General features: G+C 42.5%; 1 protein-coding gene across 3 annotated transcripts in view; it reads left to right on the top strand.

Moving 5' to 3' along the window:
• The first annotated feature begins 3,086 nt into the window (after positions 1-3,086).
• hdac8 (histone deacetylase 8) overlaps positions 3,087-25,969 on the top strand; it is a 34,571-nt gene continuing 11,688 nt past the window's right edge. Inside the window, exons 1-11 of one of the 3 annotated variants that reach the window (XR_002196253.2) lie at positions 3,087-3,328; positions 3,443-3,495; positions 6,056-6,186; positions 7,072-7,213; positions 7,797-7,909; positions 8,219-8,296; positions 8,818-8,926; positions 9,848-10,020; positions 10,234-10,328; positions 10,607-10,778; positions 10,894-11,109. Coding sequence is in view for 2 of the 3 variants with exons in the window: in XM_010900803.4 (XP_010899105.1) it covers positions 3,221-3,328; positions 3,443-3,495; positions 6,056-6,186; positions 7,072-7,213; positions 7,797-7,909; positions 8,219-8,296; positions 8,818-8,926; positions 9,848-10,020; positions 10,234-10,328; positions 20,121-20,226 (1,108 nt within the window). In the remaining variant the exon portion in view is untranslated. Of the gene's footprint in view, positions 3,329-3,442; positions 3,496-6,055; positions 6,187-7,071; positions 7,214-7,796; positions 7,910-8,218; positions 8,297-8,817; positions 8,927-9,847; positions 10,021-10,233; positions 10,329-10,606; positions 11,111-20,120; positions 20,227-25,969 lie in introns of those variants that run through there. The other 2 variants (XM_010900803.4, XM_020044249.2) reach the window with 2 other exon arrangements.

The raw sequence follows: 25,969 nt of genomic DNA, 5'->3' as shown, positions 1-25,969 counted from the left end.
ATAAACTCAATTTATCTTTTTTTTTTAAGTAATTTTAAGTAATTCGTTGGTCTCTTTTATTTTTTAAATTCCAGATTTTCGTGACCCGGAAGTGTTTCTTTAATGTTGGTCACAAGACGCAGATAGTTTTAAGACGTGAGCACGATTGCAGTTGACTTGTGGTTAGTTAACGTCAAATAGCCAGCTACAAGTTAACTTGCCTTCAAAAAAAAAATCCTACCGGTACCAACGCTAGCGACAATGAATTGTTTTTTGAGGACATTTGTGTTTTTGCTTGATGTTTTTATGCATATTTCGCCATCGTTGGTTCCAACTTCTACTACAACAAGCATGGGTTTTAGCGGCGCTGTTACACTTAACTTCTCTGGAACTTGCAATAGTGGTGACATTGAATGGAAGCATAGAGGAAAGACTGCATCAGGAGTCTTAAGGCCTCCCAGATTGTTCGCTCAGCTTGATCAGGCTACTGGGCTCTTCAAGCCGGGACCAAGCGCAGAGAACAGGGTAAAACATGTGGATGGAACCCTCTGTCTAACCATCACCTTTGTTGTATTCAATGACAATGGATGGTTTGAAGTGTACTGCAACGGGAAAGATGTACAGGATTTGGAACTAAAGGTGTTAGTCCCCACCAAAATATTTGCTCATGTTGGAGAAAATAAAGTACTCCTCTTCTACGGCTCAACTGACAGTGTGACCAAGGATACTGAGATCTACATACGTTGGACAAAAGATGGAAGAAATGTTGTTAATGTCACAGCAGGGAATGTAATCTATGGTCCTGGGTTTGAGGGCAAAATGAATGTGTCCACGAAAGGTTACAGACATGGAGATTTTAGCCTCACTGTCGTCAATGTGCACAGTTCTGATCAAGGGATCTATCAGTGCTTTTATGGGCCTGACAACCAACAAGGAAATCCAGAAGCTTTCCATCTCTCTGTCAGTCCCAAAGTTGATGAAAAGCAGGAGTCCGGAACATGTTTGCCGTGGAAAATTGGTGTTGCTGTTTTGGTCATAGTTGTGTTCAGTGTTTTTGGATTCAAAGTGTACAACTGGAGGCCTGAGTGTTTCCAAACACAAATGGTATCTCACCCAGTTCAGGAGAGTCCTGCTGAACTGGTTATTAAGCCAAATCACAAGAATGAGGAGTCTGACCTTATCTCCGGAAGTGAACTTGGATCAGACGTGGAAGAGGACAAGACTAGGAATGGGACCTGTGTCCCTTTTGCACCTGCCCTGATCACCTGAGCCTGGAAGGATAACTCGCTGCCCCCAGCCTTGTCCACAGTCCACAGAAATCCTGTTACGTCATTCCGGTTTAGCAATGACAAGTTTGTGTATTATATTGTCGGTGTTGTGTGGGTGGTGGGTTATTATTAGTCAGTAATATACCATTTTATAAAATATGATTTTATATATGCTAGAGTGATATATTTTCAACCTCTTATTTTTTATACTGTACTTTGCACATGGTTACTTCCAGTCAACCTGACTGCCTGCCAGCCAGAGCACTTATTGGAAAATGTGAATAGGGTAACATTTTTGGTATTTTTACCCCTGTGGTCTAGTAGTCTAGATACATCTTTTATTTCCAAAATGATTGAAAGCTATACTTTTTTTTTTCATTATATTGTACCTACAGTTGAATAGAGCATGCTGTTTTAATTTGCAATCATGAAGCTTTCTTTGTCTGTCTTTGTTAGTCTATTTTAAAAATGTCTGCATTTTAGCAGGATTGTCATTCTCCCCAAAACTGAGTTTTAACAGATATTAAATATGTGACCTGGTTACATTTTTGGGGCTCTTATGGTTGCATTAGCATTTGGTTATGAAATACCACATAATCATATCTGTCCCATAATTATGAGGGATGAAATACCTGATTATCACATTTGGGATGATTCTGTCAAAACCTATATCTTTAAAAAGAAATATTTGCATTTGCCTCATCACACAACTTTTCATTTCCCATTTGTACATACATATATTTTATTCATGTAAATGTTCTGCCCTCCCCTATTTGCCTTCATTGTTCAATTAGAATTGCCATTTGCACTGTATTTGTTTTCATTGCACATCTACACATTCCAATTGTAACATACTATACTTTGTACTTGTACATTTCCTGCCCTCTTCTATTTGCACTTCTGGTTAGATGCAAACTGCATTTTGTTGTACTGCACTTATAATGTTGAATAGTTGAATCTAATCTAAGTTATGCACCTTCTGGCAAAGACAGTCCTTTTTTATTGCATTCCTGCCCCCTTGTCCTGCAAGTATTAACATATTATATGTCATCAGAAGTGTCCACTTAATTTGAGGGCTGAGGGGACTGGATGACTTTTCCTTGTTTGGTATGCATCCTGTTATGTGTCTAACATTTTATGAGGTTTTGCTGTCTAAGCTTCAACAAGTGCATTATTTTTTAAAAAAGTGGCCAAATTGTTGCCATTTTATAAACAGTTTATTGTGATTATAGAGAAATTAAGAAATTGTGTGAGGTCAAATTTATAGTGTTTTCTCTCTATGATTTTTTGCATATTTCACAATTATTGGTTCCTCTTTCCACAATGGATTTGAAAGTCCCGGCTTCAGTTTCTTGGAACATGCAATAGTGGTGACATTGAATGTAAGAACAGTCAGAATGTATGTTGACTCTTCATCTCTCCTGTTTATTTGTTATGAATAATATGTTTTTCTGTACAAACAGGATTTTAAAAAAGATCAAAGACTTTTAATAAATTACATACTTTTCTACTAAATTTAAATAAATGGTTTGTTTACATCATGCCAATGTATGTTTGATAGAAAATTAACTACAGCACAAACGACATAGGTATAGGGTTTTCAGAATGTATTTTACACATGAAGTAGTAATTTTCCATCAAATGAGATTGACACATGACTCAAATGATTTTATTCTAATGTACAGGATATTTTACAGTTAGAAACTACAGAGAACCCAGAGTAAGGTTGATATAGAAAATATATTTCCAAAAGTTCCATGGTATTATTGACTATTTTTTTAAATACGGTTTAACGTAGGTAGCGTTGTTATTTAAACATTGTTCCGGGGAGCAGGCTTTCCATTTTATCCGGGGAATGTTGATATTGGGACACTTGGCTGTATTATTTTGAAGAAACTAGCTAGTGAGCTAGTTGGCGTAAACATTTTACATAGTTAATTGTGTTTTCCATAGAAGTACACTAAGTAACATCAATGAGTTGTAAAGGAAACTCAAATGAAACTCTTAAACGTAAAGTTGTGTATGTCTACAGCCCCCAATACATCGAGACATGCGACTCGTTATCAAAAGTCCCCAACCGGGTGAGTTGTGTGAGAATGCTACTTGGCTAACGGCAATGCTAATAAGAGGGAGACATCTCGATGTATTTTCTCGTTTTCAGGAGTACTGAACCATTACTTATTCCGTATCCCTAGGCAAGTATGGTGCATTCCCTCATAGAAGCATATGGGTTGCTTCAGCACATGAGGTAAGTAACATGTTTGCTGAAAATAAGTAAATCTGGTTATTAAGTAGCTAACGTTAGCTAGTAGTAGTTCGCTCTTGTCCAGGGCGTCGTTTTGTATGCCTTTCATTCTTGCCATGGGGAATATGTTTCTTGATTGACTAATTGATTAAAGTACATAATTTTTTTGGGGGTCATTTCTGTAAACCACGTAAAAATCAACAAAATACATAGTGTTTGCCTTTTACGCAGGGGACCCGGGTTCGCTCCCGCATTAGTGTCTTAAGTTGCGGGTTTAAGAGGTCTAGCAGGCTAAATCGCTGTCTCCGAGGCACATTTCCTGCTGCAGAACACACGATTAGAAATTAATAGTAAAAATGTTGGATTGCAGAGATCAGTGGTTCCCAACAATACACATTTATTTTATATAACCCTGGACAAGCACACCTGGTCCAACTTGTCTGACCACCAGACTGAAGCCCAGTATGTGAGGGTGCTGTCTGTGAGGGAAGTAAGTGCTGTTGGGGTTACTGAGGCCCAGTCTGTGAGGGTGCTGTGTGTGAGGGAAGAAAGTGCTGTTGGGGTTACTGAGGCCCAGTCTGTGAGGGAAGAAAGTGCTGTTGGGGTTACTGAGGCCCAGTCTGTGAGGGAAGAAAGTGCTGTTGGGGTTACTGAGGCCCAGTCTGTGAGGGAAGAAAGTGCTGTTGGGGTTACTGAGGCCCAGTCTGTGAGGGTGCTGTGTGTGAGGGAAGAAAGTGCTGTTGGGGTTACTGAGGCCCAGTCTGTGAGGGAAGAAAGTGCTGTAAGGCAAGAGTAGACAAAACATCCACTTAAGCCAATCTCTGTATCAAGGGCAGTGGCAATTATTATCAAATCGATTATTTGAGCCAGATCACAATTGTTGTTATGACAATTTTTTGTATTTCCTAATTAGATAATGCACATCACAACACATGGATAGACATGTTGTCCCAATGCATATTAATGTATGAACTGAATTAGTCAACTGAGCGTTAAGAGAGCTATTTCAAATAACTAAGTTATAATATTTGCAGGAGGTGAAACGTCACGATGCACAGGAAAAAGTAATTTACATTTGCTTTGCGGTGCATTTTGTAAAGAGCAATCATTATCAACATTGATTTAGTGGTAGTTCCAAAGCTGAACACAACTGCACCGCTCTGGGTGCATTTTGGTTTAAAGCCGAATGAAAGAGGTGAGACCAATAATTTGGAGGAGGTGTATTGTCGGATTTGCTCCAGAAAAGTGGCGCTTAAAAGCGCGAACACCACACATCTTAAGAACGATCTCTGTTCTATATATTAAAAAAAAAACATGTGTTACATTATAATAGTGGCATAAAATTAACAATATAGGAAATTAAATCGTTAATCGAAATAATTATTTGTGACAATTAAGAAATAGTCTTCAGTGACGGCTCTAATAGTACTTATCACCCCTACCATCTTCCATCGTATAATGTTCTTTCACTAATTAGCTTCAGTTTATCTTTATTTTAACAGGTAGATCATTCGGTTTTGCGAAGGCGATATTGAGTGAAGACGCAATAATTATCTAATTTGATGTTACAAATACAATAAACTTCAACCTCATACAATCTGAGATGGTTTCTGTTCACTCATAGCTGCAAGCATTTCCTATTGAGGACATAGAGATGGAAAGAGGTCTCCTCTGTGTCTGTGCCATTACAAGGTCGGTTCCGCATTGGCAGTGGTTTTCTTGGTGGTCTAATGGTTAGGATTTTGAGCTCTCTTACCCCCGGGCCCAGGTTCTTTTGCCAGTCAGAGAATTTATTTGAGAAGCTCCATGTAGCCTAGCAGTCAGAGCTTTTGCCCAGCAACTGAAAGTTTACCAGATCGAATCCTCAAGAAAGCAAGTAAACATTTTTTGCTTTGTCCCTGAGAAAGGCTGTTGACTATATGCTCACTGTGGCAAGCTCAACACACCTCTTATTTTGGAGGGGTTTTGTGAAATTCAAAAGACCTGCAATGTACAAACAAGTGTTAATTTTGGCAGTTTTGACTTTAGTATCTTGATGTTTTACTCACATTTTGTAATTTTAATAATGATTCAGTGTAGTTGTTGGCAAAATCTAGGTAAAGTTAGCTATTGGCGGGTAAAAAGGTAATCTGCTACATTTGCGAATGCGTGAAGCCCCTACATTTTACAGCTGCTGCAAAATTACTTTTGATGTTCATTCTTTTCAGATGCACGGGGCTTAAACGCTGTAGAAAGTACTTGTACTCCTAAAAAGTCAGAATCGTACTAACAACCACGAATATGTGGTCAGTCTCTCCTACGGAAAAGCAGTCGATCCACTCACTGTGGTTGCCACTTGAAATTTCATAACGGAAGTGTGAAAAAACTGAACTTTTGTGTTGGATTCAGTCAACTATCTTGTTCCAATGCCATTACCAGTTCTAAGCTTGTCCTGGATGCTGGCCCATTGTAAATCATTTCCATGGTCTGATCTGAAGTTCTACAACAGTTCCAGAACTCTGTGATGTAAATATAATGCTCTATCTTCTAGATGTATACCAGTGTCTGTGTCCCATTCTTTCAGTATTGTCAAGCCCCATGTTGCGACCATCGAGGAGATGGCTAAGTTCCACACAGACGCCTACCTTGAGCACCTTTACAAAATCAGCCAGGACGGGGACAACGACGACCCCCAGTCTGGAGACTTTGGACTGGGTAAGAGGGTAGAGACGAGTGCGGTCACTGGAGTTTATCTTCGCAGACGTCTCTGAAGTTAGAAAACACAATTATGTAATTTTCTTAACCCATCAAGTTACTAAATCTGCGTAGGTTTCAAATATCATGCTAGCTAGTCTAAGTAAAGTTACTGGACAGAAGAATGGGACAAAAGTAACAGAGTGTAAAGTAATGACATCGACATGTATCCTAGCAACAGAAATCAAACTCAGTTTGTCCTGCTACACACACTCCCGCCCTGCACATGGAGTTTGCAAAGATGGAGCATAGGTTTGGACAATCATACTTTTTGTAGTGTGTTTTTATAAACTTCTATGCAGTGCTGTTCTGTTGTCAGTAGAGGGTGGTCTTGCGCCACTTGAAAACCACCTCCCATGCCATGCCCACAAACATCTCCACGGCACATTTTCTTCCCCGGGGATCCTCCCCTTCAATGTGTTACAGTAAGGAGACGAGGAAAGAGGATGTGAGCAGTCAAGGACGTACCATTGAGTGGCTTGTTATCTTAACTATGTAAGCCTGGGGTTGGGAGATAGTGTGGGAGGGATTCAAGCCCAGAGTTGTTATTCTTGGATGACGTTCATCTTCTGCCAGCCCCTTCTATTCTGGAAAGGTCTCCGTCTCACCTTCTTTGGGTTGGTCTCTGTCCTTCACCCCCTCTGCCTCCCTTCCTTTTCATTGTCTTTCTCCTCCGCTGCTCTTTTCCTCCTTTGTCCTCTTCTCCACACCTCCGTCTCCTCACTCTGCCCATTCTTTTGCCCAATCTTCTGTCACTTTTCTCTATATCTGTCTCTGTTTTGCTCATCCAATCTGTGTCTTAGTCACTGTCTCTCCATCTTTGTCTCCTCTCGGTCTCTCCCCCAGGTTATGACTGCCCGGTGGTGGAAGGCATCTACGACTACGCCGCGGCGGTGGGCGGGGCCACCCTGACGGCCGCCCAGTGTCTGCTGGACAAGAGGGGCGAGGTGGCCATCAATTGGGCCGGAGGCTGGCACCACGCTAAGAAGTAAGAGGGCTGGACCCAATTTGTGAGGTGACAGGACAAGGCAGATGTGTTGAGCATTGTGTTACAAAACAATTCCTCAGTGGATTAAAGGCCTTGTTAGACATGTTATGTAATCAATTACAGAAGGCCTCGTAGTCATTGAAAAGACTACAAAGCATTTAACAATGTCTCACTATACAGGGCCGGCTCTAGGCATAAGCGGTCGCTAAGGGCCCTAGGCCACTAGTGGGCCCCCACCCGCTAGGAGGGAGGGGGCCCCAAAATCTAATTCTGCTTAGGGCCCTCAAAAGGCTAAAGTCCGCACTGTGTGTGTGTTTGTCTCTGAGTCTTTCTCTCTTTGTCTCGGTTTGTCAAGGCTCAGAGTTGACTATGCCTATTGAAGATGGAGTACTTTCAAGCCTTTAATGGGGTGTTGTACCCAGTCACTAAGTAATGGGGATTGATGTTTCTTGTGTTTTTTTACAATATTTTGCAGGTTGGCCCTTCCTAGCAAGACACTTGAGGGCTGATTCATGAGGTGTAAAGTCTTGACCCTAAAATACATTTTCTTTTTACAAATTATAAACCATTCTCTCTCTCTCAGGGATGAGGCTTCAGGGTTCTGCTACGTGAATGATGCAGTGCTTGGAATCCTTAAGCTGCGGGAGAAATATGAGAGAGTCCTGTACGTGGATGTGGACCTTCATCATGGAGATGGTACACGAACACACAACAACTGGCGCGTCACACTGTCAGAGTAAAATATGTTTGTGTACATTTGCAAGAAACCAATAATGTGTTGCTGTTGACACATGACCTTTTCAGTGTATGACGCTTTTATCCAGCGCGACAAACGGGACCAGTTAGCATAACAACCATACTATGGGTTTTGATCTAGCAACCTCTCGGTTAGCAGTCAGATGCTGCAACCGCGAGGCTGACCTTTAACCGAAACGCTGATACAGAAACGCTGAAAGCTGTGTTTCTGTATTTTTTCCCCCTTTATTATAATAATTTTTTTCTCAGGTGTGGAAGATGCCTTTAGTTTTACCTCCAAAGTGATGACCGTGTCGCTGCACAAGTTCTCCCCCGGCTTCTTTCCAGGTGAGTGGAAACCCATAATGCGTCACTAATAATCGTTGTTCAATACCTCATCCTGCCACTGTTCTGAGGCAGTTCCTCCATAAAAGGCTGTGAATGTCTGTGCTTGATGAATGAGGATGTTTGTTTTTGCAACTTGTCACTCTTTAATGTTATACGTATTTTGTATTTATTTTTTACGTGAAGCGGGGTGTCTGTGTATGGCTTGCATGTTCAGACATGTAATCTAGTGTCTGTAGTCCTCATCGGATCCCTTGCGTTAATATGGAAAACTGACTTAGTGATTACTCACATTTTTGTACTCTGGCTTTCCATTCCATTTTCGGGGACGCTGCCCTGGATATTATTACAAGTTTAGTTTTCTGAAAGATGTTGTCTGCCAAACCCCTTAATGAGGTGTGCGTCCCACAGTTTGGGAACTGCAGATGGGAATTATTGTCAAACAAGCTGACAGTCTGCTGGATTAGTATGACTCAAGTTTGGGAAACTCTCTCACACACACTCCTAACCATCCTGTCCTTTAGGCACAGGAGATCTGTGTGATACAGGGTTGGGTAAAGGACGCTGGTACGCAGTCAACGTCCCTCTAGATGACGGCATTAAAGACGACCGATACTTCCAGGTGTTCACCAGGTACACAATTGTTTTAGCTTGTACTTTTTTAGTTTCTTCACCAGGTTTTTATCCAGGTTTTGATTTGTTGTGTCTTTCAATGCAGTGGTATTATTCTTTGTATTTTTTATTAGCATTTGTTTGGAATTTGTGATTCTATTTTATTTTCACTTTGAGCTGGATGCAGGCTGAACATTCCTGTTCCTGTTATTCCAATTTGCATATATGGCCTTGCCACATTGCAAGAACCGACAGCAGGTGTGGGGATTTAGGAGTTCAAAACATCCTTGGGTACACATCTCTCCCAACCTTTCTAATACTACTGCTTTCTCGAACAGGAACCAGGACTCAGGTTACTGGTTAGAGCTAGTTTGCGCTGTTCTGTGAAGGGAGTAGTACACAGCATTGTACGAGATTTTCAGTTTCTTGGCAATGTCTTGCATGGAATAGCCTTCATTTCTTAGAACGAGAATAGACTTATGAGTTTCAGAAGAAGGTTCTTTGTTTCTACGCTATTTTGAGTCTGTAATTGAACCCACAATTGCTGATGCTCCAGATACTCAACTAATCTACAGAAGGCCCAATTTTATTGCTTCTTTAATCAACATTAAAGTTTTCACTTTTTTAGAATTATCAATGAGCCTTTTAAAAAGATTAACTTGGATTAGCAAACACAACGTACCATAGGAACACGGGAGTGCTGGTTGCTGATAATGGGCCTCTGTACACCCATGTAGATATTCCATTGAACATCATCCGTGTCCACCTACAATAGTTGTTTAGAACACCGATGTCTACACTGTTTCTGATCCATTTGATGTTATTTTAACAGTAGGGTATGCCCAAGGAAGTAGCCATTTAAAAAGATTACTCTGTAATCTGCAGTGGTCTAATATAGCGTTGTCTTCGACCTCTGACCTTGTGACTGTTTGTAATGGTCAGCGTGATGCAGGAAGTGCAGACGCTGTTTAACCCCGAAGCGGTGGTGATGCAGCTGGGAGCCGACACCATGGCCGGCGACCCCATGTGCTCCTTCAACATGACCCCTGTCGGCGTGGCCAAGTGTCTGCGGCACGTACTGGACTGGCACCTGCCTACTCTGCTGCTCGGAGGAGGTGGGTATTGGACGGACGCGCGCACACACACACTGGAAATCACAGCCCCAGACTCCTCAATGCAGCACCAGATGATAGCTGTTAATTATACCAGTACAATGAAGCCTTTTTACTCACTACAATCTTTCTCTCTTTACATCTTCCCTCGCTCCTTCTCTCTCTTCATCCGCTTTTATTGCTCTCTCGTCTCTCCCTCCCTCTCTCTCTCTCCAGGAGGGTATAACTTAGCCAACACGGCCCGCTGTTGGACCTACCTGACTGGTACCCTGCTAGGACAAACACTGGCCTCTGAAATACCCGACCATGAGGTAAGTCTCCACACACACACACACACACCATTCCCAGCCCTAAGATAAATACGGCCACATTCACACACCTCGACGGCCAGCCTTCGCTGAGTCATTCCCAGTAATCAAAGATGGCCACCAGCCCTCAATAAAGGGGTTTGTTTTCAGGTGAATCAGGATTGATGGGGGACAATACCACTCTGTCCCCTCCAGACCTGACAGAGGGTCTCTGTTTGTCTCTCTCTCTCTCCCGCTCTTGGTTTCTGTGCTTCTCACTATCTTTTTTTCTGATTTCTCAGAAGGACCTTGTGTGTTTTATTACCAGCGGTGGGGGCTGGTGTCTTTTGGCGTGAGGGTCGTTGAATTCCCATATAATTACATCAGTAGATAAAGAGAACGATAGAGAAAGAGAGCGAGGGATAGAGCTGGAAAGAGAGCGAACGTTTTTTCCTTCTCCATGTACAGTGAGGGGTAGGTATCTGTCGTTCTCGTCTAAGACAAAGAATCTCTTTCTGTAGTGCGTGCGTGTAAGTACGTGCGTGCTTCTGGGCCCTTATAAAGGCACCTCTTGTTTCTCCTCCACCAGGACATGCTGTGACCTTGTGTGACCTTTTGACCTCATTAAGAACGGGCTCACCTCAAACAAGACTAACCAGCTGCTACAACATGACACACACACACACACACACACACACACACCCTACATTGTCTTGCTAGAGCCAATTTTCTGTCCAACACGCCGAATCACTTGTCCTCAACTGGTTTGGCCTCTGAGCCCTAATTGAATTTGCCAGTCTCAGTCGTGACCCAATATTTGCATTGTGATAAATATTATAATGATTATTTTGTCTACAATAAACAGAACATTTTAAAATAACAGTGAATTAATGAATTGTAATAGTCAAGGGAATTACGTTTGTTACTTTTTTCTTCGATAAGAATTCTATATTTCTCATTTGAATGTATTGTTAGCAATTATACGCTTGCCTCATCACATCGACTCTTACAGCAGGTGCATATGAGTTGAAGTTTGAGACCATTGATGCACATATTGCTGAGCCAATCTGCATCAAATCGCACTGCTCGCACTTATTGCACATATGTGACGGAGAAGATTGCAATTCCCTGGCAACAAACACGATTCAGCTTGCTGGCGCCATATCTTCCCCAAGGAGTTGCTAGAGTGTGGCAAGGCAGACCTTTTCACCAACCTCTCCCAGATGCTTCCTCTGCAGTATAACCGAGCAAGTTGGCATGCAGTAACAAAGATACATACCCCCATTCACCAAATCTTCATATCATATTATTCAGGAATGTTTTTGCTGATATTTGGAGGTGTTGATAGATCATTAGATGTTGCAAGGGGAGACAGAAGAGTGGTTTTGCATGTTCAAACCCATGACGCAGAGGTATATGGCCTTACTGCCAGCAGTTTGGACCTCTTGCAGTAGACCACAGGTGCTGAGGAAGTAAAATAAGTGAAGAAAGAATTTGAGCAGTAGGGCAAGAAAGATGGAATGCAAATTAAGTAAAAAAATTAAGACAAAACGGAAAATGCCCTTTTGTTGCACCTGAGACCCAGAGATGGGCAGTCACTCTGTCCCTCCCTCCTCAGCTGGCTGCCTCTTCTTTGGGCCTCGTCGACCAGGGCAGCCCCCCAAACCCCCCTCCAGATATAGTGAGGCTAAAGCCTGAGCTGGGAGCTGTCGGCCAGGCACACAAGGGCCTCCTTTCAGACCGTCACTCACACACGCTGACATTGTAGAACTTCTGACCCACCCGCTGCCCCCCCACCCCCATTCATATCTGCTGGTTCTGTGTGGGAAGTAGACTTGTTGCAGAGATAGCAGGCCTCGATATAAACCAAACTGGGAATCCACAGGTGCGTCAGGTATCATATGTTACTCTCCGTAGTCTGCCTTAATTTATGGAGGGAAAGCTACAAACAAGGAACGTATGCAGTACAACTCCTATCTGTGAAATTGCATTATAATAATACCATTCAGCTGTATTCTGACGAGGAAGAGAAAAGGTTACTTGAAAAGGGAAAGACATTCCAACATGGGTTTCCTCTTCCTGACACTTATTAAAAATAACTGCTGCTATAATTGAATTGAATTTAAGAGTAAGCAAATGCATCTATGGTAATTTTGCTTAAAGTAAGAATCGCACACATTGTTAATGTATCACGGTTCATCTTGCTATACAATATGCATCACTGGGAGAGTTATACTACTAAGTTAAGTTAAGGTAATCCCATTCAAGTGATGAAAAATGTTACTCAAACAGATCTCTGGCCTTCCAAGCAGTGCAGTGTTCTAAGTCATTGCCTCGCAGTGAAGCTTTGCCATTGTGGCGCGGTGTTTGAATCCTGGTTGTAGCAAACCTACAGCTACTGTGTGCGGTAGGGGTTTGAAATAGAAATGGATGCCATTGTCGTTCAGGTCTGTGTGTGCTTATTAACCATCATCCTACATTTGAAGATGCAGTCTGGGATTTCAGTAAATAACATTAAGCAGGTGTTTTTGGCGACTTTGTCCCATTTTGGCTCAACATGGCTACTTTTACGATCAATAGCCCAAAATCACGGAATGCATCTTTAACTAATTTCATGCAATTCATTGTTTTATATTTAGGATATGGTGGTCAGATTGTTTTACTGCATTAAACAGTTCTAACCCAAATAATTACAGGAAATACACAATTTTACCTCAGATTGAAATGAATCACTTGACTGGCCTATGCATTAGGTTATTTGCTGCTGTTATGGCATTTATGAATCTGAGTTAAGTCTCCAGAGTAAAAGTAGATCTAGCCTGATTGCTTATACTAAAATGTTATTGGGGCTGTTAACTACATTGTTAAATAGAACAGAATTTATTGCATAACATATTGCAATGAACATAATTAAAATCATTTTTCTTTTTGGCACGGTGGGGTGGGTCGACTGTGTGACGACAGAAGCTGAGGAGTTCTTGATAGTGGAAATGTTTGTCATGCACATCCCTTGTGTGGCCAACCCTTCCCGGTTGAGCGCGGTGTGATAAGAAGCAGAACATTTTCATGAGATGTGAACAGGAGGACACAGTTCACCAATTTAGTTGTATAACTTATCATCGCAAACTCTAGTCATAATCTCTGTGGTCTTTCCTGTGGCGGCGATTGAAGGGAAAGGCAACTAGGCCTAAACTGGTACTCCATTGTCAGCACTGCCCTAGCTTAGCACACTAGCTTTTTTCTCGTATGATTTTTGACAGATCACGAACGTGGGAAAGATGGATTAGCTGCAGCAGTAAATGTGCACTGAAAGCTGTGGCTTTGAGCGCTGAGTCCCAGTAGGCTGTGTATCTATTCATAAATTAGATCATAATGCTCAGCATACCCGTCTTTAAGTCCAATGGGAAAGAAGCAAACATCGCAAGCTATCTGTTGACCAGACAGTTTATAACAGCTGTTAGAACCCATTTTTTTTAATTCCCTCAGAGTGTAGCTCAAAGGACAGTAGTGTCATGTATCTTTTTAGCAGCTTTCTTGGCCTGGGTTACATTGGTTAACTGTACATAATAGATGGGGCTAGAATATTGAACAAGACCTGTGCATCATATTAAAAAACAAAGAAATGTAAAAATATTTGAGTAATGTTCAGAATTTAACAAATGATGGCCCTTCTAGTTGATAAAGGAGACAGGCCTGGCCCATGTACCGCCAGTTGAACAGCCCTGTTGTTATACGCTGGGTCTGTGAACTTGGTGCATAGTCAGACCATGAGCATAGCAGCTGGCAGGACAGCCCTAGGACTAGGCTAGTTGACCTGTATTGTCTCTTAACCATGTCCTAATATCCATCTCCTAAACATACTCAACAGGGGTCAAAGTTTGCCTCGTCTTCATTTGCTGAGTTGGTTGGTTTTGAAGGTTGTGCTCTTCCTCCCAAACAGCCCTGTATTCTCTCTGTAGGACACTTCTGACCATGTCCCCTAGGGAATAGGGTCCCAGCTGGACCTCAGATTGTGGGTTTGTTCACATTCAGTTCTTATCTTAAACTTGAGGAAACTGTTTCTTTTGAACCCTACCCACTAGTTCTGTAGACCTGAACTTGGCGTGTGTGTGTGTCTCCAGCTATTCAACATGTTTATTTCCTCTCTCTTTTTAAAGTCTGTTTTCTCTGATTTCCGCTGAGCCATTCCCAGTGCGTCCCTGTGCAATAACAAACTCTGGTTCCCATCCTACCCTCCCTTCCTCGTCCACCCCACCCTCCTTGGAGTCGCTCGTACCGTTGCCCCGCGGCCAGACACTATCCAGTTTTGTAGAAAATGTTGGATGTTTGTAGGGTCGGTGCTAACGCAGGGAAAAAGACAGCTTGAAATCAAAATAGATTTCATCATTAATTGATTTAATCAGAATACATTTCATCATTAATTGATTTCATCAGAATAGATTTCATCATTAATTGATTTAATCAGGGGTTTTTGCTACTGATTAACACAAGTCCATGTGAAAGTGAAAAATAAAATCTACCAACTATTATCAGTAAATTAGAAATATTAAACAAAGTAATTGATTGCATTAAATTATAACACCCTTTTGTATGACTCACCTGTATGAGATTGGGAACCACTTGTCTTTAGAAGTCACATAATTAGATGAATGGATTCCACCTGTATGCAATGAAGGTGTTTCACATGATTTCAGGTAAAATACACCTGTCTCTGGGAGGCCCCACATTTGGTTAGTACAATTCCTAACAAAATCTGGAATAAGGTTATTCAAAAGCACCTCTCAGGGGTAGGGTATTAGAATATTTCTAAGGACTGATCAAGTCCCTTATTAAGAAATGAAGAGAACTGTGATTCTCCCTAGAACAAGACAACATCAAATACTGAGACAAACAAGGCTTTCCTGTCTCATCGCACTCCAACGACTCCTCGTAGTAGGTCTGGTGCATGTTAGCTAAGTCGGTTTTGTTTGTATAGGATTGCTTTCACCTCGGGTGTGTGTGTGCTGCTGAAAACATCCTGGTTGAGCAAGCAGAGAGGCTTGGAGAGAAGTGCATTACAGGACACATCTAATACTTTGATTGTCCCCCGAGGAACATGGGGCAACAATAATCAATAAAAAGAACATTAGTAAAAACATATATTACAACTACCAGGCCACTTAGCCTTTCTAGTACCCTCAGGCCATTCTATGGTTGGCAGCTTAGTCATTTCCTGTCCTGCCCCTGTACTTCCTGTTTCCTGCTATGGTACTTCTCGTCTCCTGCCCTGGCACTTCCTGTCCTGTCCGGGGCGTGTCCACTCAGTCTGCACATCGGGAAGTACTGGGCTCTCGGAATACTGGGTTCAATCACCGGAAAACTGCACTGGGATTGGGAAGTGTGCGTGTTTCATTGCCTGTGTGTGTCTGTTAATGGGTTGGTTTCACTGTCAAATAAACTTTAGGAGATGAGCTGCTGGTCTGTTCTAAATGAAAGTGCCTGTGTTCTTATATAAAGACAATTTCTTATATAGTACACTACTGTTCACCTGAGGCCTGTGATGCCTCAGTCGAAATTAGTGCACTATAAAGTGAAAAGGGTGTAATTTGGGATGAGCAGCCAAATACAATGAGAGGATCAGTGGGGCCTGACCTAGTGACTGACTATTGTTCTGTTTTATTATCTGCAAGTAAAGGCCTAGAAAAGACTGACGGGCAGACATGGAGACGGGGATAAGATAGTGGTGTGCAGACCGTGTGTGTAATTGCTGTGTTGTTTTGTCTTTGGTTACCCATTACTTATTTTCCACTTGCTGGCAATGTAAGCAAATATTTCCTGTGCCAACAAAGTCCTTTCAATGGAGAAGAAATTGAATTGAGTGAGACACGCAGATATGCGAGGGGGGGATTTCATGCCTTTTGTATTGAGTATTTATTTGTGTAATTCTGTAATCCAGAGCTATTCTGTAAAGCACTCAGCGTGGCTGTCTGGTCGAATCAAGAAAAAGGAAAAATAATGTCTGGACAGATGGGACGGAGATGAACAGAGGAACGTGCAGGACTCGAGAGACAGGGAAGAGGGAGGTAGAAGTGGGGGGCGGGGGGGGCGGTTGGGCTCGGCTGGAGGACGACGGAGAAGGAGATGCGAGGCTACGTGCTCAATGTGACTCGGCACTGACAGGCTTTCCATTTGTTTTCCAATAGCTTTTTTTCCCTATTTCTCCACAACTCAAACATTGACTGTTCATATCTGGACATGTGGTCATTTCTGAGATGTTGGGGATAACTGGAACAATAAACAAGATTCTTTCTCTCCTCTGACCAAGGCTAGCCTCTCTCCAAACAAGCAGTTGGACTAGAGACGTGGGGGGGGGGGGGGGGGGGGGGGGGGGGTAGAAGGAGGGACAGGTATGTGAGAGTCAGAGTTACAGTACAGTGAATCAGTTTGGGCTCTCTGCTCTTTTCCTTCAAGACCTGTGTCCCTTCAGCCTCTCTCCTCTCCCTTTATATCTATCTGTAGCCCATCTTTCTGTCTGGTTTAGGCCTTTCTTCAGCCTGTCTTTCTTTCTCTCGTCCCCTTCCACCCAATCCTCAAGTCCATTGGCTATGAGCCAGACCAACTGAAATAGTCACTCTGTCCTCTCCTCTGTCTCCCCCCAGTGTCTCTCACCCTCCTCCAGTCCCGCTCACCTCTACTGTATTCCAATCCAAACAACCAGACAGCAGGACACAGGTCTTTGTGCTGTACTACTATAGGAACGTTAGGTTCATGGGAAAACTGGTGATCTGTGTGCGTGTTTGTGTTTCCTACGTTCTGTAATCCCTTGCATGTTGAGTTGCATCAGGACTGAAGGGAAGTGGACCGGAGAAACTCAATGGGGGTAATTGGGAACAGACACACACACACACACACTCTGCCTGAACCAGTATGAAACCTCAACACAGCTTTTTGACTAAGACAAAGCACCCTGTGTCTTTCAAACAAGGTACACACACAGCTGTTTCAGAGTGTGTAAACTCCCTGACTCCTAGCGTACCTTTATTCTCTATGTACATAATTAATCAGTAATTGAACCATAGGTGTAATTGATTCATATTTTCCATATTGGGAAAAGACAGATGCTCTCTGGTTTCTAGCATTCTATCCAAAGACGCATAGTTTCCCCCAGCACCATGTAAGATTGACACAGTAAGTCCCAAAAAAAGGGGGGGGGGGGGGGGGGGGTTGGCTGAGGCAGGGGCTTATCAAGACATTACGTGTGTGTGTCTCATTATGATGGAATCCGTTAGATTGAAATGAAATCATCACGTCTCCCCCACAAAGAAAATTCACATTCTTTCCTTACCGCGACGCCGTTGTCAACTGTTTCTCTGTCAGTTTGCTTTCGTTTTTCACTGGTCGGTGAATCCAACGTTCAGACTGCAGCAGTCTGTTTACTTTTCATGTATTTATTTTGCTGACACCTATTAAGAGTGAATAACAAACATTAGTGATGGCATACGTTTTAGTACTTAAACAATTATTTTAGTTGCTGAGGGTTGGAGAGTAGAATAATAAGCCCCTTCGAAGCTGGAGATGATTAGGTGGCCATGATGATATGATTGGACATTTCACAGTTATGTCTCAAGGGTTAACACCACCCTGCTTAGGACACATTTTAAACACTCCATGGTAGGAGTAATGAGAAATGGATGCCATTGTCGTTCAGATCTGTGTGTGCTTATTAACCACCGTCCTACATTTGAAGATGCGGTCTGGGATTTCAGTGAATAACATTAAGCAGGTGTTTTTGGCGACTTTGTCCCATTTTGGCTCTACAGCGCTACCTTTACGATTAATAGGCCAAAATCACGGAATCATCCTTGAGATGTCCCTAGAACATAACTGGAGTCCACCTGTGACAATGTTCAAAAGTTACGTACTTGGGCCCGTAGGGGCAAAGATGGCATTTACCGACAAGTTAATCACATTTTTCTTATGTTACCAAAAAAAACGCTGTACTACCTATTGACTGATTTGGCAGCAGTAATTACGGGTTATTTCTTATAGACTAAACAAATATGGCTAACAGCCGAGTACAGGAAATTATCACAGCTAGCGAAAGCATACTAGTGCATCACGGCAACATCAGTACCGGCAGAATGGGTTTTCTCAGCTGATAGTCAACAGACTATGTAAGTAATTTTATATAATTTATTCCTATTAAAATACCAACAGAAATATTCACTGGAACTTGAACGCATCGGTAGGTTTATGTCTAATGCAGGCTGTAACCTTACTCTGTTAGTCTGTATGTTAAGTTTCGTTTCGTTTCGTTTGGAAAGTAGAGTTTTAAGGGACTGTATGAGAATTAGCTGACTAGATGGGCAAATACATTTAGTATTTTGTTGTTATGGCCAGAAAACATTGACACACAGACGTTAGCTAATGTAAGGCAATTCATACACACGCTATCTCTGCGATAATTCGTTGCAGACACGGTGCGTTTTTTGACGATGTTTATAGTTCATTTACAGTTGTAATGAATGAAAAGCTTGTAACAATTTGAAATAAATAACGTTGTAATTTATGAACGACTTGACAGGCTTATGCATTAGGTTATTTGCTGCTGTTGTGGCATGTCTGAATGTCTCCAGAGTAAAAGTATATATAGCCTAATTGTTTATACTAAAACGTCATTGAGGCTAGCACATTTTTCAAGAAAACGTTGAATTTGTTGCATAAAATATTACAATTTACATTCATTCCCTTCATTTAGTAACTCTCTTTTTGGCACGAGTGGGTGGGGTAGAAAATTAGACTATTCGACGACTTAAGTCAAATATTTCGAATTACTGTACACATGGCCTTCAGTAAATAATGTAGTATCTGATTTTTGATTGTAATGATAAACATAGTTGTAATCGAGGGCGGGGCGTAGGAGTGATTCTGATATTGGGAGGGACACATTTGACCACAGTGAGAATGTTCATGTATTCACCAAAATATATATTTAATATGTAGTTCTGTGTTTTTCCACTTCTACAATCCACTTCTGGTTTCAATTCTCTTTGTCCATGATTGCATTAGATATAGACATGCTGTAGTTAAACAAGGGTGGGGGACATGCCCTATGCCCTTGGTTGTAATCATAGAGTAAAACAATAATTTGCATATTACAGTCATAAAATTACTTCTTGAAATTAGGCTACTTTGTTGCATGCTAAAATCCCACAAGGTATGAATATTTAGCTAAACAACATTAAGCATTGTTGTAAATGGCCTTTTACTACTTTTTGTGATTTTACTAAGTTTTTCTGGCTGCTTAACTTCTGATTACAAGCCAGTACTACCATTTTACCACCATGGAATTTTCATAAGCATTGACCCCATGCTATCAAGACAGACAAATTGTACACTGCTGAAGCTAACCCAGCTTGCTAGATAGCTTGCTACATTTCACTGCAAAACAATGTTTGTTTTTCTTTCATACATGATATTGATGCAATAACTATAAAAATTTAAGGGACAAAACTGAGTTTTCCATCCAAAGTGAAAAGTTGTGAGAATTGTTGCAAACCCCTCTTTCATATCTTACCCCAAAAAACATACAAGCTTGCATATTAAGAAATTCTACCTGAAATTGTAGGCCATCTGGCACTTTAGGCATACTGTTTCCAAAGTCCTTTGGTTTGGGATTTATCCATCTTAATCTGACATACTATATAGTATGAGTAGTATGTTCAAATTTATCATGATGACTGACACAGCCCTTGTTTGTTCTTTCTTGCCTGAAGTGTCTTATCTTGTCCACTAACTGGAATCTCTGCCTCTCTCTGTGCTGTTGTTTACCACCAGTTCTTCACAGAGTATGGTCCCGACTACTCCCTGGAGATCAGTCCCAGCTGTCGACCGGACCGCAACGAGACCAAACACCTGGACACGGTCATCTCCACCATCAAAGGTATCAGACGGCATGACCGCAGTCTGAACACAATTACTAAATACCAACGACAAACCAGAAACATGTCAGACACTCTTAGAAAATCCACACTCAAACATATATATACACACACACACCAGACTGATTCCTTCGTTGGGTCCATATGTGACTGTTTTATTTTAAAGAAAAAGTTCATTTCTTTTTTATTTAACGGTCCAGACCTTTTATTCACAGAAACATTTAAAACCAGAGCTGTCTGTGTCTGTCTGTGTGTGCATGCCCAACCCCAACAACAATGCCCCCACAATTAACACAGCAGGAGTGTTAACTGCGCCCCATGTAGACACCTTCACCCATCACCTAAATGTAACCGTTCCATTGACCTTAACTCATGCCACCCACCCACCCACTTCCAAGCCAGCCTGCTGGGGTTGTTCTGGTAGTAGGGAAACCCAGGATGTGTGTTAGATGTATTTGGTGAATGTCAGTAGACACTCCTGTCTATCTGTCGGTAATGCTGGGAGGGGGAAGGTTGAGAAGTTACAGTAATGCAACATGTGCATACCAGCAGTCTTTCTGCGTGTGGACTTGTGACTGTGCAATTGCGAATGAGAGAAGCTGCATGTGGCCAAAATGCCTGTTTTGAAGTAGTCAACCGAGCAGGACTTTTTCAACTGCTTGTCATCAGGAGGGACCATGTCCAACTGGGGAGAAGAGGCTATTGTCTGGAGGGGGGAGGACTATGGGGGAGAGCTAGGGAGTAGGGCTTCCAGATCAATCGAATGATGATCCAAATTGCAATTTCCAATATTCTAATGTGATGCGCGTCTGCGTGGATTAGTACCCGTCATCAGTTTTTTTTTCTCTTGTGGGAGTCCAACAGAATGTTTCTCTACGCAGTTTTGTACGGTTTCTTTTATAGTTTACCTTAATACCTTCACTAATCTCTTAATTGTATGCAACAATGCACAGAAGTGACAGACACAGACTGTGCAATGTAGGCCATCTGGAAAGTTGACTGATGTAAGATTTCTTTGAGATAATTTATAGCTCCTTTAAGACTTGATGTTTGGTTTTGGGGTATTTATATTGTTTTGTTTGAATGTGTGATGGTTTTTTAATGTTAGTTTGAGCTCAGACGGCAACTGCTAGCACAGAAGGTCTGTTTCAAGGCAGCGAGTGGCACCAAGATGTTGTCCCACATACACAACATCATGACTATTAGAAAAATGTTGCTCAATTGTTGAGAATGTTTTGCCTAACTATTAGCAATGGCTCAAACTTAATACTACAATGTTTTAGACACAGGCTCTTGAAATCAGTAATAAGTGTTAAGTACATCAAAACTGACTGACTGACTACCCCACGTTAAACAGCATAGTGGTTAGAGACGCAGACTCCCATGCAGGGGACCGGTGTTTTAGCCTCGCCCCAGTCAAACCAAATTATGCATTAGAATTTATTTAGGATAGACAAAACCTTCACTGGCCACAACCTTCAGAAGCCACGTTTTAGTAAGCCTAAAATAAAATTGTTTATTTCTGATGGATTTTCGAAGTATGCATCTGTGCATGCTTTTTGGGGTTATATACAGTAGATCACAACCCCTTGCACAGTAAAAGAGGAGGGGTTTCCACCATTCTCTCGTCTTTTCACTTGTCAGTTATCGTCACCTATATTGATAGTTATTGTATCAATGTCATTCACAAACGTTGTTGTGCCATGAAATGAAATAGTTTTGCAGTGTAAAGTTCATCTTCAGTCTCACTAGCAATTCCTAAATTCTTATGACTATTCCAAGTAGTGAGTTAGTAGATACTAGTAAGCCTATTACTGGCTAGTTAGCTGTTAAAATGGCCAGTGGCAAAAGCCATACAGATCATAGACGCTATTTGTGGTGGAAGTAAACTTAAGAAACAGTCAGTTTAACACAATGCTAAGTACTCAAACTTGGCGTGATGTTAATGCATGAAAGTCGAGACATATCAACACTCAGCGTGCGTATGGTTTGGTGGCGTAATGGTTAAAGACACAGCCTCTCACATGGGAGACCCAGGTTTGAATCCAGTGAGGGTAACAACATTCATCCCTTCTAATTGCAGGCTGGTTGAACTAGGCTTGCCTGGTTCCTTTTCTTGTTTAATTCAGTTAGTACATTAAATAGATTTTTATTATCTAATTTTAGAATTTAGGTTATCTAAGCAGTTTATACCCAAGTGCATGGAACATTTCAATTCGTTATCTTAGTTGTAATTCTAATCTTTGGTTCAAAAAATTGCAATTCAATATTTTATCAAAATTATGCAGCTCTAACAGGAGGTGTAGTATGAGGCTAGAGAGTAGGATGGATAGAGAGGAGGTAGGAACTATAGAAGGAGGTTAGGGGGTTGGAGGAAAGGAGAAAGGAAATGTAGTAGGTGGGTATGGAGTTAGGAGAGAGGGGTAAAATGAAAGGCAGTCAGAATGTGCAGTTGGTCTAGTGTCACATCTGCTCTTTGTTCAGTTCAGAGATCCTTCGTTTCCTCTTCTCTCTCTACCTTTCTTTCTCCCTCTTCCTCTCCTTTTCTCACTCCCTTCTCCCTTCTGTTTCTCCCTTTTTTCTTTCAGGGGAATTGAAGCTATGCATTTAATTGAAGGTGGTGTCCCTCCTTCCGCCCTCTCTCTCCCCTCTTCCTCCTCCTTTCCGCGAGTTCACCGGGTCCTGGTTTTACCCTGTCACGTCTGTTTAACGTCTTCATTCTCACAAACCATGCGCCCAGCCATTGTGTATGTGTGTGTGGTTGTTGGGTGGTTGTTGCCAGAGTGCAGACTGGAAACCAGTGTTTACTAGTGTTCCCAACCCAGGGAAAAGCTGTGTTTACGAGCCATGGCTCCCAAACAAGGGAAGCCCTTTGAACTGCTCGTCTGGCCTGGTAAACACACACTGTGCAGGCTTAGGTTATCACGCCATGAGCCGAGAGCTTGAGTCTTCTTGACACACCTAGACATGTGCACTGTGGCTTGGCAGTTTGGTCTACATCCTTGCCCTGCCAGTTTGCTTGTCGTCGCCACTTCAGGGCTGTACAGTTATTATGGGATCCACGCTCAGGAGCCAGCTACATCAGGTATGCCAGCGCATTCGCGGAAATACACAGCTCTCGCAGACAGTGAGCCACTTGGCCTTGGCTCTGCTAATGCAAGCAGGCAGACAGACTCCTGACGTGGTCTCCCGGGTGGGCACAGCGACGTAAGTCACTGATTCGTAGTACAGCGGCCAGGAGTTGAAATCCTAGTTGTGGCATACCGACAGTGTGGCATACCGACAGGGGGTCCCATGGAGGGCAGTGCGAATTGGCTCTGCGCCATCTGAGGTTGGTGGGGCGCATTTCTGACACGCCTGTTTTGTCTCGCCGCTCTCTAGCGACTCCTTGCAGTGGGTTGTGTGCTGGTAAGCTTAATCATGGTTGTTAGGAGAATTTGCGTTCCTCCCTGTACTAGTGAATACATCCTGGGCTGTGAGTGTTGTCCTAAGAAGCTGAAGGACAAAATGGAGTTTGGAAGGGGGGAAAGACAACAGGTCAAATAATGGCACGTCTGGGAAACGCATGTCAGTGTTTGGACAGATCGGCAGTTGCATCAGTTGACCACACTGCGTTTCAGGCCTATTAGCTCATAACTAGAAGCCGTAGGTCCAGTAGGCACGTAAGTACCAAAATGAAATGGTTAAGAGCTAAAAACCCATTGTCTAGTCTGAGTAATCCTGGTTCCTGTTGCTTTACTCTAGTGGCTGGATTTGGCTTAAGCGACTTGATTTTATGCGCCCACCCTACTAGGGTCGATACACGGTGGGGGAATGTTCCTGGCACACGTTTGGCCTCTTCCTAGCACACGATTTGAGCAACGTTTAAACGCCACAGTGCGTCTGAACATTGTTGTGGACCAGGTGCATCCCATCACGACTACAGTTCAGCCTTCATCACATGGAGACTTCCAGCAAGATAATGCACCGTGTCCCAAAGCACATGTTGTCTCCAAACGGTTCCAGGAACATGACAGCAAGTTGGCCAGTGCAGTCCCCAGACCTCAACCAACGGAGCAGCATTGGGATGAGGTTGAACAGGCTGTTAGCAGCATGAATGTACCGCAGTCCAATCTGTAGCAAACCACTTGATGCCATTGCAGAGGCATGGACCAACATCCCCGTGCAACATTTCCGACACATACACAGTCCACGTCCCCATTAAGGCTAAGGGTTCTGACCCAGTACTAGATGGGTTTACCTAATCAACTAGTCATTGAATGTATTGTCAATGCAAAGTGTGTGTGTGTGTGTGTGTGTGTGTGTGTACACGGTATTATTTGCTTTAATAGGTTTTATCTGATCATAGGCAGTCATGAGACTTGCGAGGAGCCCGGATAAAAATTGTGTGTGACACTTCCATAGAAGTCTCTCAGAATGGCGATACTTATTCACGCTTGCAGATCAGCTGTCTGTCAGTATGTCCTTGGTGGCCGTTTTGACTTCACCTGGATAAATGCGTTACCTCTGTGTTCCGAGGGGCACGGTGCCAAAATGCCGGCTGAGATTCGTTAATTAAACGGGAGTTTTCAATTGCGCCCTACCGCAACTGCGGCAGAAGCAGGAACCTCTTTTTGTTTATCGGTTTATTTACGACGTAGTCTTGTGTTTATGAGCTGGGGGAATTTATTTCCCAGGGCACAGATAAACCAACTAATTTTTGTTCCAAATGACACCCTATGCCCTGTTTATTGTGCACACATTTTTGTCCCGGCGTTGGTCAGTCCGTGTAGCCTACTATTGATGTCTTTTGTGAGGCAGCTACGTAGCATGCAGTACATCGGTAAGAAGGGCAGACTGCAGCCACGGACAGCTCAGACCTTATCAGTGACGGCTCGGACAGCTTGCTCATTAATTTTTAGAGGAGTTGATGATAAACGTGTGTGTGTGTGTGTGTGTGTGTGTGTGTGTGTTTAAATTAGATAACAAAATGACAAACGCTTTGCACGAAGAGAATTGTCAAAGAAACACCTTGCTACTGCTCAGTAATCACAAAGCTTCGCGCAATCGGGCGGCATGCGGTGAGCTGCAATCGATTACCAAACGCAGCCAGCAAATAACTTGGGTCGCGGTTACCGCTGCTCGCCACTTTACCGGAATTTCCAGGCCACATCTGGAGGACATTTACGAGACTCTGGGCTCTGTTAAAAAAAAAAAAGCAAGGGAGAAAGAAAGAAGAAAAAGGACATTAAAAACCACACATGGTTGCTTTTTGCCGTGCGCTGATTGGAATGGATTCTTGGGCAATGCAAACACACAGTGAGGGACACGCAAACACACACACACACACACACACACACACACACACACTGCAATACACACCCCTAGTCTGTTGGCTCAAACTGTTTTTAAGCATGTGCAGCAGGACAGTTTATAGTGACTGGTTTACCAAACACACACAGTGCAATGCAAATGGCCATGAACCCAAACCCTGTCTCCATAAAATTGTTATTTGTCAAAACCAATATATATGACTGGATTATCATCATTCTCGCAGCTTTTGTTAGTTACATGTTAAACAGCCTGTTGGTAACAATACAAAATCCAAACGGCATTTTCAAAGGTGATTGACATGTCTGACCTGGCCCCTTTTACTCAACACACATTGGTCTTAACTTTGCCAGAGGTCCAGTGTTTGTTCTGAAGAAATTGGTTGCCGTTAGGGAAGAGGTAATGGAGGAGGGTCTGGGGGGTGGTGTTCCCTTT

The sequence above is a fragment of the Esox lucius genome, chromosome 24, assembly GCF_011004845.1.
Source record: "Esox lucius isolate fEsoLuc1 chromosome 24, fEsoLuc1.pri, whole genome shotgun sequence".
NCBI classification, from domain to species: Eukaryota; Metazoa; Chordata; class Actinopteri; order Esociformes; family Esocidae; genus Esox; species Esox lucius.
This window is presented reverse-complemented; position numbering and strand designations above follow the sequence as displayed.